The sequence below is a fragment of the Antedon bifida genome, chromosome 5, assembly GCF_963402885.1.
Source record: "Antedon bifida chromosome 5, ecAntBifi1.1, whole genome shotgun sequence".
Classification (NCBI taxonomy): domain Eukaryota; kingdom Metazoa; phylum Echinodermata; class Crinoidea; order Comatulida; family Antedonidae; genus Antedon; species Antedon bifida.
In genome coordinates, this window is record NC_136230.1 from 21366162 (window position 1) to 21384631 (window position 18470).

Sequence of the window (18470 nt, forward strand, 5' to 3'; positions counted from 1 at the left end):
TAGTTCACATAAAATGTTCTTTTTACTTTTTATGTTCTTAAATATTCCTTCAAACTTGAAGATTATTAAAATTAGGTTTGAACAAAGTATTTAGAGGATGAAGTAAAGTTTAACATTCAGTTAGTAATTCCCTTTCTTATGGGTGTGTTTTAATGTAGAATTTATTCATGTATATATAATAGTGTGTATTTTCCTTAGTAAATTAATGAAGAATGTAGTATTGTGATGAATGAATTGAATGATGAATTATACAGTAAGTTATGTATTACTGTATTAATGATGATGATGATAATGTAAAGCTTAGAACCAAATGACCTCAGGGGTTTTAGGTTATGTTCAACAATAGCCAACTGTACCATAGAGATATCAAACTTGTATATTCTTGTGAATTGATACACATTAGCAATGGCCAACCAGATATCAAATTTGTATATTGTACATTTACAATAATATTTTTGGTTGAATATTGTATATTCTTTCTCTTGAAAATTCATCTAAATTAGTATTGCAATCCTTATAATTTGTTGGTTATATCTAATATACAATAATGTGTGTTACAACTAATTTCTTTTTATTTTTTTGTTAGTTTTATATAATTACCATTAAATTGCATATAAGATAAATAATTGTAGTTGTGTCTGATGCAGATTCAAAATGTCAAAATGATGAATGTTTATGAGAGCAATAGTACAAATAATTTCATGAGGTGAAATATGAAAGGTTATATTTTTACGAATGAAATTATTTGTTCCATTGCACAAATATAAAACATTCATTATTTAACACCTAATTTTAACCATTTGAAAGGCATCACTCCAATTTTAGTATTGGAACCAAAGATGCATGACCTTGAGTTACTAGCAGTTATATGAATTAAGTTATATTGGTTTGATCATTACCTACCAATGATATGGTGTCATGACCTTATCCATTATTTGTTATTGATGCAAAATTCTGTTCTTCTAGTTGATCCAAAATGTATCAATGATATGAACAAGTTATGTGCCGATTCATTTAAACTAACTATTAACAGTATGCATCCACCAGTTTTTGAGCTACGATGACATCATGCATACTGAATAATTAAACCCAAATACCTTGCAATCCATCCACATTTCTTTATTTTCTTTTGCCTTTTAACCTGCAATGTGTTTGATCATGCACAATTGTACAATTCAATCCATAAACTTTATTGAATCTATTTTCATATAAAACGATTATTCAGGTTTGTAAACTATTTTAAATATGATAACTTTAAAAAAAAATCCGCGTACAGTACTGTAACATTTTCGAAGCTTCATCAGCAATAACCATAAACTATATATATATTCATTTATTAACATTTAAATTTCATCATTTCATCTTTTTAATTTGGACCATTATCAACAGTTTCAAACAATCACTGCTGGCATAGTTATATCTTTTGCTATATGCTTCACAAGTTGTAAAAATCGCCTTCTCTCATTTGGTTTAAACCCATCTTATCTTCGTTCGGCCCTTCTTCGTTCGTACCATATCCTGTGATATAAACTGTTGGACTTTTCTTACCATCTTCCATGTAATTTGAAACTTGGTCAAATGAAGCATGTTCATAACTTGAGGATGTTCGTGCATCAACAACCACTGTTGGTGCCTGGAAAATGCTGTCATAAACATCTTTGTTGAAGCCAGAATCAGCAGAAAAGCCAAGGATACGGTTACAATTTTGATACAATGTAAAACCTGTGATAAAACAAATAATGTTTATGAGTTGAAAGGATTTCACAAGTGAAACACTGACTGTTCTTTTGAATGAGGCAAAGCTGCATTGAATAAAATGCAACCCTCTCAACAAATGAAATATTCTCCAAATTCATGAATAAAGTAACATTCATTTACTGTGTGGCACCATTTTATAATTGCTCTGGTGTTATGTTGTTACAAGTTTTAAACTTACCATAACAAACTTCACTATGTTGACTTCTGTGTGATATAATATGGAACTCTTCATCAATGGAAACCTTCTGACCAGCATCACAAACATGCCAAGTAATATACTTGGAAAATTTCTCCTAAATAGAAAAGTTTATGTTGGAAAATGTTTACATTTCAGTGCTAGGTGCTGATCAAAATGAGTGTTATAATAGTAAAATGTGAGCAGAAATACATGTGGTTCAGTGTCGGATCCAGAGGTTTTTTTTCCAGATTTACTTTTTATTAGAGGTCACCATTGCTGTTGCTATCTGTAAATTAAAGTAAAATAAAGAGTTTCAAAATGAATTTTTTCACCTGAAAAATAAACGCATTTTGGTCCCTGGATGTAACATGATATTGACGCGTGTATCGTACCCATGGATGCATAGTTACCAACCATCTCGCATTGTGCGGGAGGATCCCGCATTTCAAAGTGATTTTTAATGAAACGCGCATTTTGAACAAACACATCCATGACCACATTATTTGTTACGCATTTGGCAAAAGTATATGCATTCAAATTAATTGGTATATTTTAAAAGTATAGAACATTATGCCAGTATTTATATTACAACACCACACATATCAACAAAAATATGTAATATCAGGAATCAGGGAAAAATTACACAATTAATCGCGGTTGCTCGCCGTGACGAAGGATGGGCTGATAGCTGGCATCCATGCGTTAGTCATGATCGTGATTAAAATGTAAAATCCTACGTTGGACTGACACGACACAGTGACATGATGTTGTGTGCGTTTATAAAAGGGGAAACACAGAGAGAGATGATCAGTTCAATTTTTACCCTCCAAAAAAGAAATGTTTAAATAAAATAAATTCCAGAATCATGAAATAACGTTAAATTACAGATTAACAAACAAAAGGGTAACATACAATCTAATAATATTATTTGCATCATTTACTGTACTGGAAGTATATTATCGAGGACTTCCCTCTGACATTCACATTAAACGAAAAATATTATCGTTTTGCTGATTCTTAGCGCACTATGAGAGTTTCATTTCCGGCCATCTACAGTAGGAGTGCCAGTAAACTAAATTCGCTTGGCTAAAATACTTCGTGTCCGAATCACCCCCCTCACCCCAACACAAAAATAGTCTGTCTCGCATTTTAAATCTCTCAGATTGGTAACTATGTGGATGCAGTTAATTACATTTTTAAATAAGTTTAAACATGGTGGCACAATCAAGCTTTTAAGTGTGTAATTCTGCTGCCTAGTACAAAAATTCTAATGAGTAAAAGCAAAATTTTAGTATGCCTTTTTACTGGAATAACCCCTGTAGCCTACAGGTATTTCAGTTATAATGCATACCCTTGGAAATGCACTGTATATCTCATCAAAACGATGATCCATCAGCTTCTGTTGTACTTCTGGTCCACAGTATAAGTGAAACTCTGGTTTCAGATTGTCCTTTAACATTTCATCTAATGTGATAATGAGGCCCAAAGCTAACTCAGCAGCATGGTCTGTGTGGTTGTGTGTAATGAAGATTCTCTTTGGCAACATGTTACCTGCAAGAAATTTATTGTTAGTTTAATTTATTATAACACATTGCTATTTTATCGTTTACCATGGATAAATAAGAGAGAAGGATTTGTATTGATCTCAGATCAAACATACAATGACCACCCACAATAAAAAACGTCTTTTAGCTACACATGCACCGTTAATGACCGAAACTGATATAAATAATTTATTGCATAAAAGTTAAAAAAGTAAAAGTAGGTTTCTTAAAAAACAAATAATTATTATTATTATATGCATGAGCATTATATAGGTACAGCTTTTGCATAAAGTATTTTACTGATTTTTAGATGGCTATTTGCTATCAATTTGTGGTATACTCTATTTTGTTATGGCACAGTATAAGAGCCAACAAACCAATTTTCTCTCTGAAAGACCGAATCACGCCGAGTCCAACATCAACCAAAAACATAGGTTTTCCTTTTCGCAGAAGTACATATGATGAACTTGGGTCTCCATTCAGAACAGCTAAAATACAAATAATAATGATAATAATTATTATTATATATCATATTTCTGTTCTTTTCCATAAATATGTATAGAAGTGATGAAAATGTTTGATCTGATTACATTTGAATGGTAGTATATCAAAACATAAGAATGTTATTATTTTGTTGTGAATTGAAAATAAAAGGTAGTAGACTTTATTTATTTAATTATATATTAAAATGAAAATGTATATTCTAGAATAGCTGCTCATATCAACCATCTTCATTTGGGAAGGAGTAGTATCATAAATTAGCATGTCATATATATTTGTGTACCACTAAATGAGCATATTTGAATTAACACCAACTCTACTTTAAAACTTCACACACTAATTTATTATTGAAACATAGGCCTACTTGTCGCTCCCTTTCCAGTTCCAAGGCAGAGCAGCTGCACATCAGCCTCCTCATCTTTAATTGATTTTCCAGCTAGTATAGCCAACGCCTTCTCTGCAGTAGCCCGTACAGAATGGGGCTTTAAACAAGCTGTTAACATGGCAACCATATTTTCACCATGCGTTTTACAACTAATCTGGAAAATAAGTTGCATAAAAATTCCAGTTCCAGAAGTTCCAGAAGTTTAATCTTAAATCCAAAATCAAGGATCCTACTAATTAAAAGTAATTTAGCACTATAAACATACAGATATATTCAGACATCAAGTTTCTGCATACATATTTTATTGCATGAATTTCCTATGTTAAATATACACAGTAGTATATTACGTACAGGTAGAGCAGGTGCATATGATTGGTCAGTAGCCTTTTTCTCAAATACGATATTTGCATTGAAATAATCTTCAAATACATATCGTCCCTCAATTGCTTCTATCAGCAAAAGTGCTTTAAATAAAATAGAAATAGAACAGTATTAATTATTTTTCAAAAATACATTACGTGGGCGAGGCATGAAAATCTAATTTCGGAAGGACCAACTTTTAAACATATACTGTATACTTTTAGTCTTACTTCATATTGAATTCACTTATTAGGCACTGAGGCCACCTTAGAAAAAGACAGTTAACACTATAATATTTTTGGATTTATCTCTAAATAGGTTATCAAAAAACAATTACGGCAAATCAAAGAATAATAACCCAGGGTTACAATTAGAAAATTTATTTTTTTAATTTTAATTTTGTTTAGAACTTCTCCTTTTCCCGGCTATAAATTACAAAACACCAGTACCCACCATAGCTATAGACATCTGCTTTAAATGAGTACCGTGACGATGTTACCTCTGGTGCCATGTAGCGCATTGTTCCAACAAGAGTGTGTTTGGTTGTTCTCTCAGTTTTACGAGCAAGACCAAAATCAGTAAGTTTGAATGTTCCATGATCACGTGTTACCTGTTAAAAATCAACATTCCAAATGATCTCTGATAAAAAATGTCGGTTTGTTTGTAGACAATTTAAAATGAATTTTGGTGGCATACATACTCCATACATTCATATTCTCAATGAAGGTGGTTTGGAAAGGGCTTAAATTGTACTGTTTTCTTAAAATTGTAGGCCTATTATTGTATTTTAACTTGAACAAACTTCAATAATTTAAAACCATGTATTCTGTGAACAAATAAATTAATTGTATAATTTATCATGATTTTCAACAACACCTATATTAAACAAGGTTAAAATATCTCTTTACTAATTTTTAGAAAATGTAGGCCCCCACTGTACTGTTCATACATACCATAACATTGTCAGCTTTCACATCTCTATGCATAGTCCCATGTGCATGAAGATATTGTAATGCTTCTCCAACTTGAGTTGCACATCTTTGGACAAACTCAATTGACTGTGGACTTGTCTTGCCATCCCGTGGTTTTATAATTTCACGAAGATCTCCACCATCAACAAATTCAAGTTTCAAATACAGACGCTGTTCTTTACGCTCAATCTTTTCTAACTTGACAATGTTTGGATGAGACAAGTTTCTAGGAAATAAAATCACAGATTAGAGCATTGTAAGAATTTTAGGAAATTTATAACCATCCCAAATAGAAGGAAATCAGGATACAAATAATAGGGAGGTTTCGCAACGTTACGAAATGATAATGAAAACGGATACATCAAGTACACACAGTCACACACGTATTTGTTTTAAGCCAGTAAAAATCTGTTTTGCATGGCAACGAAATATTGAGGGCACCATCCAAAATATGACTGCAGTAAATTTGAACGAAGCGCAGGTACGTGTTACTTGGCTGCCTAGGCCTAGCGTAACATCAAATAGTGAGTGAGGAATTTAAAAACTGCTATTTATCAAAATTGACCTGGCATTTTTAGTAAATTATTTTTCGTAAAGTACTTAATAAATCTATAATTATACCATAATCACGAATCATTCCTGATTCAATGCAAAATGTGCAAAATAAATAAAAAACTATACTTGTTTTGTAGTTACGAATAATATGATGGTTATATTTGTCAACACGAATAGACTTTACGAATATGAAATGGAGAAATGTTTCACAAATGTGTGATATATCCGTTTTCGTTATCATATTCATAGCATTTCAAAACCTTCCTAATGTAATGATGATACACTTGTATAGTTTATATACACTAAATGAAATAAAAAATTCCATGTGTGCAAAGAAATAAAAGAAAAAAGAATAAATGAGAAGTTAAAACAAAGAGAATTTCGAAAGCTAGTTCTATAGAAAAAAATATGGCACACTAAAAGTGGGTTTTCAAAATTCTTAACATTTGAGATGAATCCAAGTGATATGGACACTGTGTTATAGTATAATTTGATTTATTCAATGTTTTTAATTCCCACAGAAAACTCCTAATTGTGGTAGCAAAGGTTTGAACTTACTCTAACGATTTAGCTTCTTTTTTGAAAGCTTCAATTATATCTTGCTGTTCACCTTGTAACTCTCTGAGCATCTTCAAGGCAAACACCTTTCCTTGTCTGTCTGTTACTTTGTAGACTTCTCCAAATGATCCTTTTCCAAGAAGTTTCATAGATTTTGTATCGTATTCATTACTACTTGACAGCATTTGCACATCATGTAAACTTAATAATTTTTCACGAACTGGAACCTGTAAAAAAAAAAATTTTATTTTTTAAACCATGTGCAGTTAATGTACAGGCATAACTTTTGTTTTCACCTAAAAAATGTTAATAACTGTAGAAAAAGTAAATACAAATTATTAATTGAGAACTTGTGTTACCTCTAAAACATGTTCAACATTGTCACATTTGATGACAAGGGTCAGTAATCGGAGAAGTGAGCTGTCAGAATCCCAACCAACTGAAACACTTGTGTCATATGTGTTCCTCCGTTTGGCAACTTCTTCACCATTGATAACAACAAGATGAGTAGTGACCTTCTTAGAACTTGTTGTAGCAGTGTCTGCATAGCAAATTGCTTCATTTACACCACCTGAAGGAACAAAACGATCCCTTAAAGAAATGTGATGTTTATAAATAGGCTACTATAATGATAATTGTGGTTAACACAAAACCTTTTAATTTAATGTACGCGAAAGTGTCTTGTCTCAACCGCTTGTTAGCCTCTGTTCCATTTTCTGCATCAACTATGACCAACTCCAAAGAATTCTTAGTTTTAAGTACAGACTTGGATTGGAGTATGACTTCTGCATATTTTCTCAAGGCCATACAACGTTTGTCTTTATCTGGTTGGTGTTCTGGTAACAACTCCTCAACAACAGCTTGGTAAAGGAATGTGGCAACTACAGGTGTTCCTGATTCAATTACCTAAAGAAAGGATTAGCTTGTTGTTTATTGTTGTTAATTTTTTAATGTATTCAATTGAAAATAATAATTTTCCCAAAAATGTTTTTGCTCCTCAAGATTAGTAGATTATTGCTATTATACAGGGGCAGATCCAGCATGTTGGAATAGTGGGGGGGCGGGGCAGATCAGACACCAGGCCGGGCCTTGGCTTCACACCTGTTATACTTATTAAGAATTGTGAAGCAAACATTACTATAAAATCAGATTTTAAAAAGAATAATTTTGATCCCTATGTTTTTCTTGAATACTCAATTAAAATAAATATCAAATGTAACACTATAAAGTTGATAGATCATTAGCAATCAATAATTTTTTTTAAAAAGACACTTGCTTTTAATAGATTGCTTCTTCTACCCTTCATAGCGTCCATTGCAGCTTTAATTTGCTTCTCTTGGCTTTCTCCTAAAACCCACAAGTAAAACAAACATTACAGAGATTATGTAAAGAAATAATAATATATGACATGGCAAGACGTTATTCATTGACTGCAAAAGAATAATTTACCTAATAGTTTAAGTACAGTAGAAAGAAGCACTGAAAGGACATTATGATTAAAAATGTCATCCAGGCTGAAACTATTTTTTCTTCAATCATATAACAATTCATTCAGTCATTACTTCTTCTTTGCTAAACTTTCTCTAAAAGAAGTATATATCATAAATAACTTCTAGTTAGTTAATTAAAAAAAATCTTGTTATTTACCAAAAGGATCATTACTAAAAATTCTTTCTAATGCAGGTTTGGATTCCTTTTCAAGTAATTCTATTGTAGTCAGTGCGTTAGTTACTTTTGTTGTATGGAAATGAATTTCTGTTGCAGTTTTCTCCAGCAGAAGTTGTTGAGTTAAATAGTTCTCACGTTGAGTTGGCAAAAATGAGATCTCACGAATCTACAAAAACACAAAATACAAATCTATAAAAGTAGTAGAATTAATTTCAAAGTAAGCACTTATTTATGGAATACTAATAAAATATGATGGAGATCATGCAGCATGTTATGGATAGAATACTGTAGATATAGAAGAAGAGCAAATTTGATTTGTGAAAACCTGTGTATCAAGGAATTGAGTGAGAAAGCACATGCTGTTAATACACAATAAACTAAAATGTAATATTGATACAGAGGTCATCAAACATAGGTAGATGCTAACCTCTCCAGGGGTAATTTCAGATATTTCTCTGATGACATCACCACTTTTTAAATGAAGCACAAATTCCCATAACTCCATATCTGCCATTAATGTTGTAAGTTGACCTTCTTGTTCAATTTCATTTTTATTGCTTTTCAAAAAACAAAAATGTTCTTTCTAAAAATAAAAATAAGTTAAATGATAAGTTTCTAATATCCTTTTTGCATTACATATGTTACAACTTTATGATAAACTGTATTTAACTAACACAGTGAAAGCTTTCAGTTAAAAATAGGGTATTAATGTGCATTAACAATGTTTATCTTTGTCGCCCCCAAACTTGATATTGTATTGCTGTATAAAACTTACAGATGATGGGGTCACAAATTGATGAATGAAGTTTTTGTACAGACTGTGTTTAGTATCACAACCAAGAAACAGAACATTTCTGCTGTTGAAGATGTTTGTAAGTTTGGCTGTCAGTCTATTCTCCTCCTGGTGCAGCAACTCAAATCGTTTTCTTGATTCATCCTATTTATGTTAAAGTACTTTAAGTAAAAATTAAATGAATTCACTATTGAAAATATTTGTAAAGAAATATGATGTTGAAATGATAATTCAATAAAAAAGCATTAACTGTGTTATACATACTGTCACAAACATAGAATAACTTTTGTCCCCAAACAACTTAACAATGACCTGCCGATCAAGATTGTTGACATCTGGCAATCTTGAAACCTATAAATAAAAAATAGCAAAAAATAGCAAATATCTAACTATCTATCTTAAAATAAAATATATTCAAGGACATTTCAATTAAATACAAATAAATACATGTTTCTATATTTCAAAACTAGAAGTTAAAAAAAAAAGTGACAGTGAATATAATTATTTTAAGAAAATTTTATTTTTAATTATCTAATCTAAAGCCAGGAGAACTTTAAACCACATACTGTATGTTATGTGCAATTTGAACAAGGATTTCCTTTTTAGAAAGATACCAATAAGGATTTTCTTGCGCAATTTCAATCAAAATACTTAATTCATATTGGGCAGGAAATTTCAAATTGGGCAGGAAATTTCAAATTGCGCAAGTATTTTCAGTATTTGATCCCAAAGCTTACTTTATAATATCCTAAATCTATAAATGTGACCCGATCTGGCAAAACCCTCTCTTTGTCGGCAATTCAAAATTCATGTAATCAGTCAAAATACGTCCAAATCGACTACCCTGGCAGATTACATGTTCTTGCATTTTCGAAATATTTCACTATTTAAGAATACGTTTACCTGATTTAAACTCCCGAAATTTAACTAAAATTATGAAAAAAAAGAGTTTTAAAAACATGTATTTTCCTCAAGCCTAACAATTTATTCACGATCTACGCTAAAATTTTGCGTAAATTCAGTTGAAAGTTGCCGAGTTTTACGACATTTTGATCGCCAGTTCGCTGCACAATGTTGAAAGGTCACACATCAAAATAAAGCTCATCCATTTGACATTCCAAATATGGAAGTTTTAGGGCGGAGTTTAAAGAAGGAACCAATGAAAACTTTGATTTACTATGACATAATTTCAGAAAATTTGGTTCTTCGAAGTTTCTGGAACAGCGAACTGCGTGTGTTGCTATGGCGCATCATCGCAATAACAAACGTTATTGGTCAACGCGCTAGATGTTATACGCTCTACGCGCAGAAATAAAAAGTTGTTTACATTTTTGTGAGGTTATTTTTATTTTACACACAGCATGTCGTAAATTGGAATAAAAACGATTTTAATATTCAAAGTAAAGTGTTCTGCAATAGCTGTAGGCTGTAGTTGTTTATTCTATATTAAAATAGACAAGTCAAAAACAATTCACGTCATAAATTCAATTGTATTTTCTATATTTTTTGGGGCTAGGCCTTAATTTTATTATGGTTGTAGGCCTACTACTACTGGGCCTAGCTTTATATTATTGTCAATAGTTTTATTTATACATTTTATATATCCAATCGGCTCTTAATTATTTATTTAATTTATTGTCCATTCCTTTCATATTAAATGTTTTTTTAAATCATTGGATTCAAGCCCAAACATCACAGCGAATCTTCCACGTTATAAAAAAAACAAATGTAATCGTCAATACTATGTAATGTTAGCTTGCAATTAGCTGTGACTCTGCAAGGCGCCAACTTGTCTAGGCTAACGCTAGCCCCCGTGTCGATGCACCGCTGCTATACACGGCCTGATGAACACCCATCATCAGTAGGTCTTACAGGCGATGACGGCGAAAATCTGAATAGGCGCGCCTAGGCCAAGCTTAGAAGGCCTGCTTGGTCTTTTGCTGTTTGATATCGTAAACACTTCCGAAACCAGTTAACATTAGCTTGATAGTTATAATGCTGCTTTTCAATAGTACAAAATAGTTAATTCGAGTGACTAAATAGGTTAAAACGGCGTCTGAAATAAGTCAAATTGACCATAGTGTCCACGCTGCTGCTATATCGCACACACTTCCTGGTATGACGTCATTGTGCCTTAGACCAAAATACCGCATTGCTACGGAGTGAGTTTTCAGCGCGTATCAAAAAGAATTTCATTGCAAACTTCAAACGCGATTTTCTCATAAACTAATTGTTCCAATTGCGCATAACATGTTTTATCCCCTAAGAGGTAAACACTAGGCCTACTAAGTTGTTAGGTGACAATAGGGGTAGCAGACCTTTTCCACAATGGCCTATTTTTTTATCATTATCTTCACTGTCGTGACTTGTAATTTATAGCATTTGCAGCAAATATTAAATCAAACCTTAATCATTACCTGTTCCAATGTAATTTTATCGCCATCTGTTCCAGATTTCCACAAAAAGTGTTCCAATAGTTCATCAATATTTGTGGTGAAAATGATAGGAACTTTACCAAGCATGCGAATGGCACCATGAAAACGAGATTGCCGAGCTTCTGGAGCATTTTCTTTGATGTACACATTTTCAAGAAAAGAAATCTTCTCTCTTGTCAACTATAAGGTCAAGATTATTGTTAGCGTACTGTCAATCAACCTGGCCAATTTTAATCTTTAAAAAATTGAAGATTATATTCATAATATTGTCCATCTGAAAAATAATTATTTGAACTTCTTTTGTTGAATATGCCATTTTAATAGAGCAATTAGTTTTTCACTTTGACCAAAAATTGGATTGAAAAAAATGTGTTTAACTAAAAAAAACTGTAATTTAAAGGTAGACGCTATACCATTTACCAAAGGTAGACCTAATTATTATACATGAGCAGTTTGCATATTCATATTTTAAGAAGGTCAAAAGGTCACCTCAACATAAAGAGCGCTGATAGCATGCACCGTGTGTGTGATTTTCATATGTTTTTTCTTTCCGTGTGCCTAGGAGACCTAAATAATGTTGTGTTTATTATAATAACACCTTCATTTCTGGTATCGGTAGTCAGTTTGGTATCGTTAAGGAAACTATGATTTTATATCTGGTTCTTTTATTTTTTATTTTTAACTATAATATAGACATGCTAATAAACCTATGATATAGCCACCAATAATAGTGGTGCTCATCACAATTTTATTAACTTTTACTTAATAAACAAAGTAAAGTGGTGCTTATCACAATTAAATGGTGCCTTAGTTAATGTTTATTTAATAAACACAGTAAAAAGTGGTGCTTATCACAATTAAATGGTGCCTCAGTTAACTTTTATTTAATAAACACAGTAAAAAGTGGTGCTTATCACAATTAAATGGTGCCTCAGTTAACTTTTATTAAAATAACACAGTAAAAGTGGTGTTTATTAATAAAAGTTAACTGAGGAACCAATTAATTGTGATGGGCACCACTTTATTGTGTTTATTAAATAAAAGTAGGTACCATTTAATTGGTGGCTATATATCATAGGTTTAATAGGGGCATGTCTATAATTAAAAATAAAAACTCAAAGAGCCAGATATAAAATCATAGTTTCCTTGACAATTACCAAACTGAAAAATTATTTCAATAAACACAATTCATTAAGGAAAGAAAAAAAAAAACAAAAAACGAAATTACACACACAGTGCTCTGCTATGTATTTAAAAAAACACAACATTATTTAGGCCTCCTAGGCACACAGAAAGAAAAAACATACGAAAATTACACACACGGTGCTATCACTGCTCTACGTTGAGGTGACCTTTGACCTTCTTGAAATATGAATATGCAAACTGCTTATGTATAATAATTACCTTTGGTATGGTGCCTCTATAGCGTTTATCTAATTTAAAGCACAAAATCATCAACTTGGCAGTCAGTCAATAGGTTTTTAGTTGAATATTAAATGTTTACTTTGTCATTTTAAGGGTGAAAACATAATTTCGTTGTTTTGTTCTTTTTTCTACAGAAACAATTTAACTTTATTACAAATACAAAATGGTTTTCAAAAGTCTAAATTCATTATTCTTCATTTTTTATAGTTTTGGGGGAGGGTATAACATTTTTTTCAATGAGCTTATATAATTTTTCTGATCTCTGAAAAGTGTGGGCCTAGAAATTTGTTACTTGCTGCTGCCGGTCAGTCTAATTACAGAAAATAACCTAAAACAACCGAAAACAACCATAAACAACCAAAAACAACCATAAACAACCAAAAACAACCGAAAACAAAATCAAATAATCTACCGAAAACAAATTTGTATAATTTTGTTTTAATGTCGCCCTCTACTGATGGGTGTTTCTAGAGGTAAGACCATGACAGAGAGAAGACCGCTTGCGCAAAAGCCAAGGAAGACACTACAAAATGGTACAAAATACAACTAAAAATCGTACAATCAATCAATGATAACACCGCATTTACTTACAGAATCTATACAAATATTTTGATGTTATAGTCTTTCGATTTTTGATCCAGAAACCAATGCATGTACTCCTCACATTAATTGTGAATACGTTTAAATCATGATCAATTCAATTATAGATTTTCAAAAATAATAATGCAAAAATGATATTTTAAGAATATTGATAATATTAGGGACAATACAGTAAAGTATACTTAAAACAAGCTCACAATAAGGAATCACAGTAAAATTACTGTAGTCGAGTTATAAAATAACGTTTTTATCCTTAATCACTTCAGTATTAACTTAAGTGACGAAAACTCAATGTTAGGTAAAATCATGCTTTGTTTTTAAAAATCTAAAGACTAAAAACGAAATGTGTTTATATTTTGTAAGTAAATGTAGTCTACTGTGTATATCATTGAATTTGTACGATTTTTAGTTGTATTTTGTGCACACTACCATTTTGTAGTGTCTTCCTTGGCTTTTTCACACGAGGTCTTCTCTCTGTCATGGTCTTAGCTCTAGAAACACCCATCAGTAGAGGGCGACATTAAAACAAAAATTATACAAATTTGTTTTCGGTATTTAGATTATTTTATTTTGTATTCGGTTGTTTCACCAGAAATGTCCTCGACATACGCAAGTAGGATATTAAAATGCTGTATATCATAGGTCTGCTTTTGAATGAAACAGCGTAAAAAACCAGTCAGTAGGGACAGAAAATCCTTTGCTGGAAAGAGGTATAATGGCTCATCCCCCTCACAAGAGACCAATTGTTGGTGGGCTACTTACCCCTTCTTTGTTAAATAAAAGACAAATTTCAAATTTTAATTAATTTATAGGATGTTGGAACCGGTCAGTCTAATTACTGAAAACAACCGAAAATAACCGAAAACAACCGAAAACAACCATAAACAACCGAAAACAAACCGAAAACAAAATAAAATATTCTAAATACCGAAAACAAATTTTGTATAATATTTATTTTAATGTCGCCCTCTATTGATGGTTGTTTCTAAAGCTAAGACCATAACAGAGAGAAAAGACCCTACGAAATGGTAGGTGTGCACAAAATACAACTCAAAATCGAACAATCAATCAATGATAACATCGCATTTACTTACAGAATCTATAAAAATATTTTAATTTTAGTCTTTCGATTTTTTATCCAGAACGAACGCATTTAGCCTACTCCTCACAGTCACAATAATTGTGAATCACGTTAATCCATAGTATAGAAAGTAAATTGACTATGGTTAATCATGATCAATTTAATTATAGATTTTCAAAGATAATAATACAAAAATGATATTTTTAAGAATATTGATAATATTAGGGACTATAAAGTATACTTAAAACCAGCTCACGATAAAGGATTCACAATAAAATCTATTCAGTAAAATTACCGTAGTCGAGTAAATAACGTTTTTATCCTTAAATAACGTTTTTATCCTTAATCACTTCAGTATTAACTTAAGTGACGAAAACCGGGGACGAAAACCGAAAGTTAGGTAAAATCATGCTTTGTTTTTGAAAAGACTAAAAACGAAATGTGTTTATAGATTTTGTAAGTAAATATAGTCTATGGTGTATTTCATTGAATTTGTACGATTTTGAGTTGTATTTTGTGCACACTACCATTTCGTAGGGTCTTCCTTGTCTTTTGCGCGCACGGTTTTCTCTCTGTATGGTCTTAGCTTTAGAAACACCCATCAATAGAGGGCGATATTAACAAAAATATTATACAAATTTGTTTTCGGTATTTAGATTTTTTTAATTTGTTTTCGGTTGTTTACGGTTGTTTATGGTTGTTTTCGTTTGTTTTCGGTTGTTTTCGGTTATTTTCGGTTGTTTTCGGTAATTAGACTGACACGTTGGAACAGTCCACCAGTAGAAGTCTATTAATTTATACCGTTCAGACCATTAAAATGAAGATTCAAATTGATAGAGCAAACACTATCCATCCAATATAGCCTAGGCTATGGAAGACATTTTGTGTAGGCCTACAGTATTACCTCAGGATTATCAGCATCTACATGGCCCCACCACTGATCAATCGTGGCTGCACAAGGACCTCGTCGAGGTAGAGCAGATTCACCCTCTCCTATAACAAGTAGCAATTCCTTTTCTTTTATGAGCTTACGGAGATCTTTTACCCCATCGAAAAGTGTTCTATTGTTACGACCTTCCATTTCGATGACTCCCTAAACACTGGGCATAATAAGTAACCAAAATAATAAAAACTTTCCATTAAGCTAAAATTAGTTGTTTTCAAATTCCCCTTGTAATATTAATACTAAATAGCAAACTACCTTCTTACTGCGTAACAGGATGGAATTTCACGGGGGAAGTCCCTATTACGTAATGCACCAATACGCGACCTTCATTGGTTGGTTTGGCTTTGGCTAAAACAACAGTCAACAGATTAATAATGGGTGGTGTAGCAAACAGAGCAAACAACCCTGCTCATTTTCTAGCCTAGAAGATAAATTGACAAGTTAATCTATCGAAAAGTAAGTATACTGTATACCTTCTTGTATAAAATACAACCTAACAAACAAACCGTAAAATGCTTGTTTTTGTCGAATTCACATATTTATAAACTTAAAAGGCAAGATATCAGCAGGGTCTGCTATCTGAACTTCTGAAGGCAGGAGTCATCAGGAGGAGAGAGCTGGTCAGAACACGTACGTCTAGCCTACAAACAATGTGTTAGCCAGAGTAGACAAAAAACAGGATCTCATTTTCTATCAATAGATATCACTTTCCGGTTTAGCCTTATGTTTTTTATTCAGGAGGAAGTCTTTGTCTAGGTAGGAAAACTACTTTAGGACCAGAATAATTTATGTTTTGCTATGTATGCAATTGTAAATATTAGATTTCTGTTCTGTGATACAGTATTAAATATTTGTATAAAATTACTAGTAGTAGAAGTATAAATGTAACTGCATAAGCTAGCTAAGACATAATTTACCTTTTCTGATTTAATTTTTTTTTAAATTATTTTATTAGATCCTTGTTTTGAAATTTACATTTTTTCCGTCCATCTTAAGTTATATCACCCATAATTTGCTATTTTCCACCTCGTCGCCTTCACTCCTAGGACAAATAATTGCTATCTGTTCCTTGTTTCTGGACTAAAACGTGGACGATGGACGCTTTTATAAAAATAATGCCAAAACAATGCATAATACCGAAAACTTCTAATATTTATCAACCCTGGCAATTAGTAACTCCACCCCCATCTATTTCGTGACAAATTCATAAAAAAAAACAACTACAGTAAAGTAAACACATTTCACTGAATTAATTGCAAACTCATACTGTAGGTACTAAGGCAAAAGAAATTGTGTCTATGTTGTAATACTTTTGGTTGATGAATTATCAAACGTTATACTGAAATATCTATATTTTGAATTAAAATTGGAGCAGTGATCTACTGTACTTGATACAGTAGTTACAGCAAAGAATATATATCACAAGAATGAGTATTCCGCAATTTTTGCATGAGAAATTTGTAACAGAGAGTGATGCCCGCCCTCATAATGGCGGATGTATACAGACTAAATAAGACTTGATTTAATAGATATTATACATGTCACATTAAATAGAATTATGATAATATATTTTGCAATTGTAAAACATTTTATACAACATATTTAATACCAAACTATTGTACATTCACTTCTACATAAAATTATTTACTACCATGCTAAATTACTTCACAAAGAAAGGCCGAACAGCAACACCAAAAATGTCATTGATGAACAGGTTGAATAATAAGGGCCCCAATACGCTTCCCTGTGTCTACACAAGAAGAAACAGGAATTGACATGTGAACCGATTAAATTGTTAAATACGACAACTCTTGATAATAGAAGAAAACAAAACATAGTACTGTTTACAGTAAAATGCTTGGCTGGCAAAATTGAATGTAGCTCTATTATATCAAACACTGATATAAATCCTCGATACCCAGATGTTTTAACATTTAAACACCGCTATGCCTGTACAGACGTACTAAAACACTCTATAAATGAGTTTCCACGCTTATGGTCAAATCTACCAAATGAAATTAAGAACTCTGTAGTTCTTGACAATACAAATATATTTGCTATGAAATTGAAAGAACATTATAAATATTAAATTCCTTGGGTACAGAAATTTTGCTAAATTAAAAATAATTTACTACTGTAGTAATTGGCTATACTTTGTGACTTAATTAGAATTTATTTATATTTGGATTGTTAGTGTATTTTATTTATCTTTATGTACTGGATGGATGCAAGCCTGTGAGCTACAGCGATTTTAATTGCTTTTGCTTATCCTTGCCTCCTTAGATTTCCACCTGTCTTGTTTTTGTTACCTATGTTTTAAATGAATTTTAAAGGCTAAATAAAGAATGAATGAATGAAAAATCAACAAAGAATTATACTCAGCGTGGCCTATTCTTTGCCATTGCCGCGTACTAATCTACGCCCTGTAAATTAAGTATTGTTTTTATGATATAAATTAGTATCAAATACATGTTATTAATAGGATACAATGTTAAATTTCATTAACATTTATTTGTTTTACCAGAAACAAGTTAAATAAAGAAATATTCATCCATCATCTTACTTTCATTCCGCACGTTGAGTTGTGCAACAAATTAAGTTCCTCTATCTCAATCCTCGCCCGAACTCGAAAATTTGTCCACCAAGCTACATCTCTTATGTTATACAATGCTCTTGTCTTACCTCATATTGACTATTGTTGTTCTCTCTGGG

The 18470-nt window shown here is 31.8% G+C and overlaps 2 protein-coding genes across 2 annotated transcripts in view; one reads left to right on the plus strand and one right to left on the minus strand.

The window, feature by feature from the left end:
* On the minus strand, positions 1 to 16264 carry LOC144843564 (uncharacterized). The gene is made up of 19 exons (XM_078700398.1): positions 16233 to 16264; positions 15717 to 15914; positions 11689 to 11886; positions 9536 to 9622; positions 9254 to 9415; positions 8906 to 9061; positions 8458 to 8644; positions 8087 to 8157; positions 7464 to 7716; positions 7170 to 7381; positions 6811 to 7037; positions 5680 to 5923; positions 5180 to 5336; positions 4718 to 4830; positions 4346 to 4520; positions 3858 to 3968; positions 3288 to 3487; positions 1937 to 2051; positions 1 to 1722 (listed from the first exon to the last, which is right to left on the minus strand). The coding sequence occupies exons 2-19, from the start codon at positions 15891 to 15893 to the stop codon at positions 1436 to 1438; spliced, it is 3132 nt and encodes a 1043-aa protein (XP_078556524.1). The 5' UTR covers positions 15894 to 15914; positions 16233 to 16264; the 3' UTR covers positions 1 to 1435.
* LOC144843568 (uncharacterized) overlaps positions 16127 to 18470 on the plus strand; it is a 26871-nt gene continuing 24527 nt past the window's right edge. The window contains exon 1 of the mRNA XM_078700403.1: positions 16127 to 16214. The gene's annotated coding sequence lies outside the window, so the exon portion shown is untranslated. The remainder of the gene's footprint in view (positions 16215 to 18470) is intronic.

Excerpts from the sequence above, each read along its gene's own strand:
- LOC144843564 (XM_078700398.1), bottom strand. The coding sequence starts at position 15,893 with ATGGAAGGTCGTAACAATAGAACACTTTTCGATGGGGTAAAAGATCTC. Across the intron at positions 5,337-5,679 it reads TGAAAGCTGACAATGTTATG|GTAACACGTGATCATGGAAC; the intron begins GTATGTATGAAC and ends GATTTTTAACAG. Across the intron at positions 4,831-5,179 it reads AGCAGATGTCTATAGCTATG|CACTTTTGCTGATAGAAGCA; the intron begins GTGGGTACTGGT and ends TTTTATTTAAAG.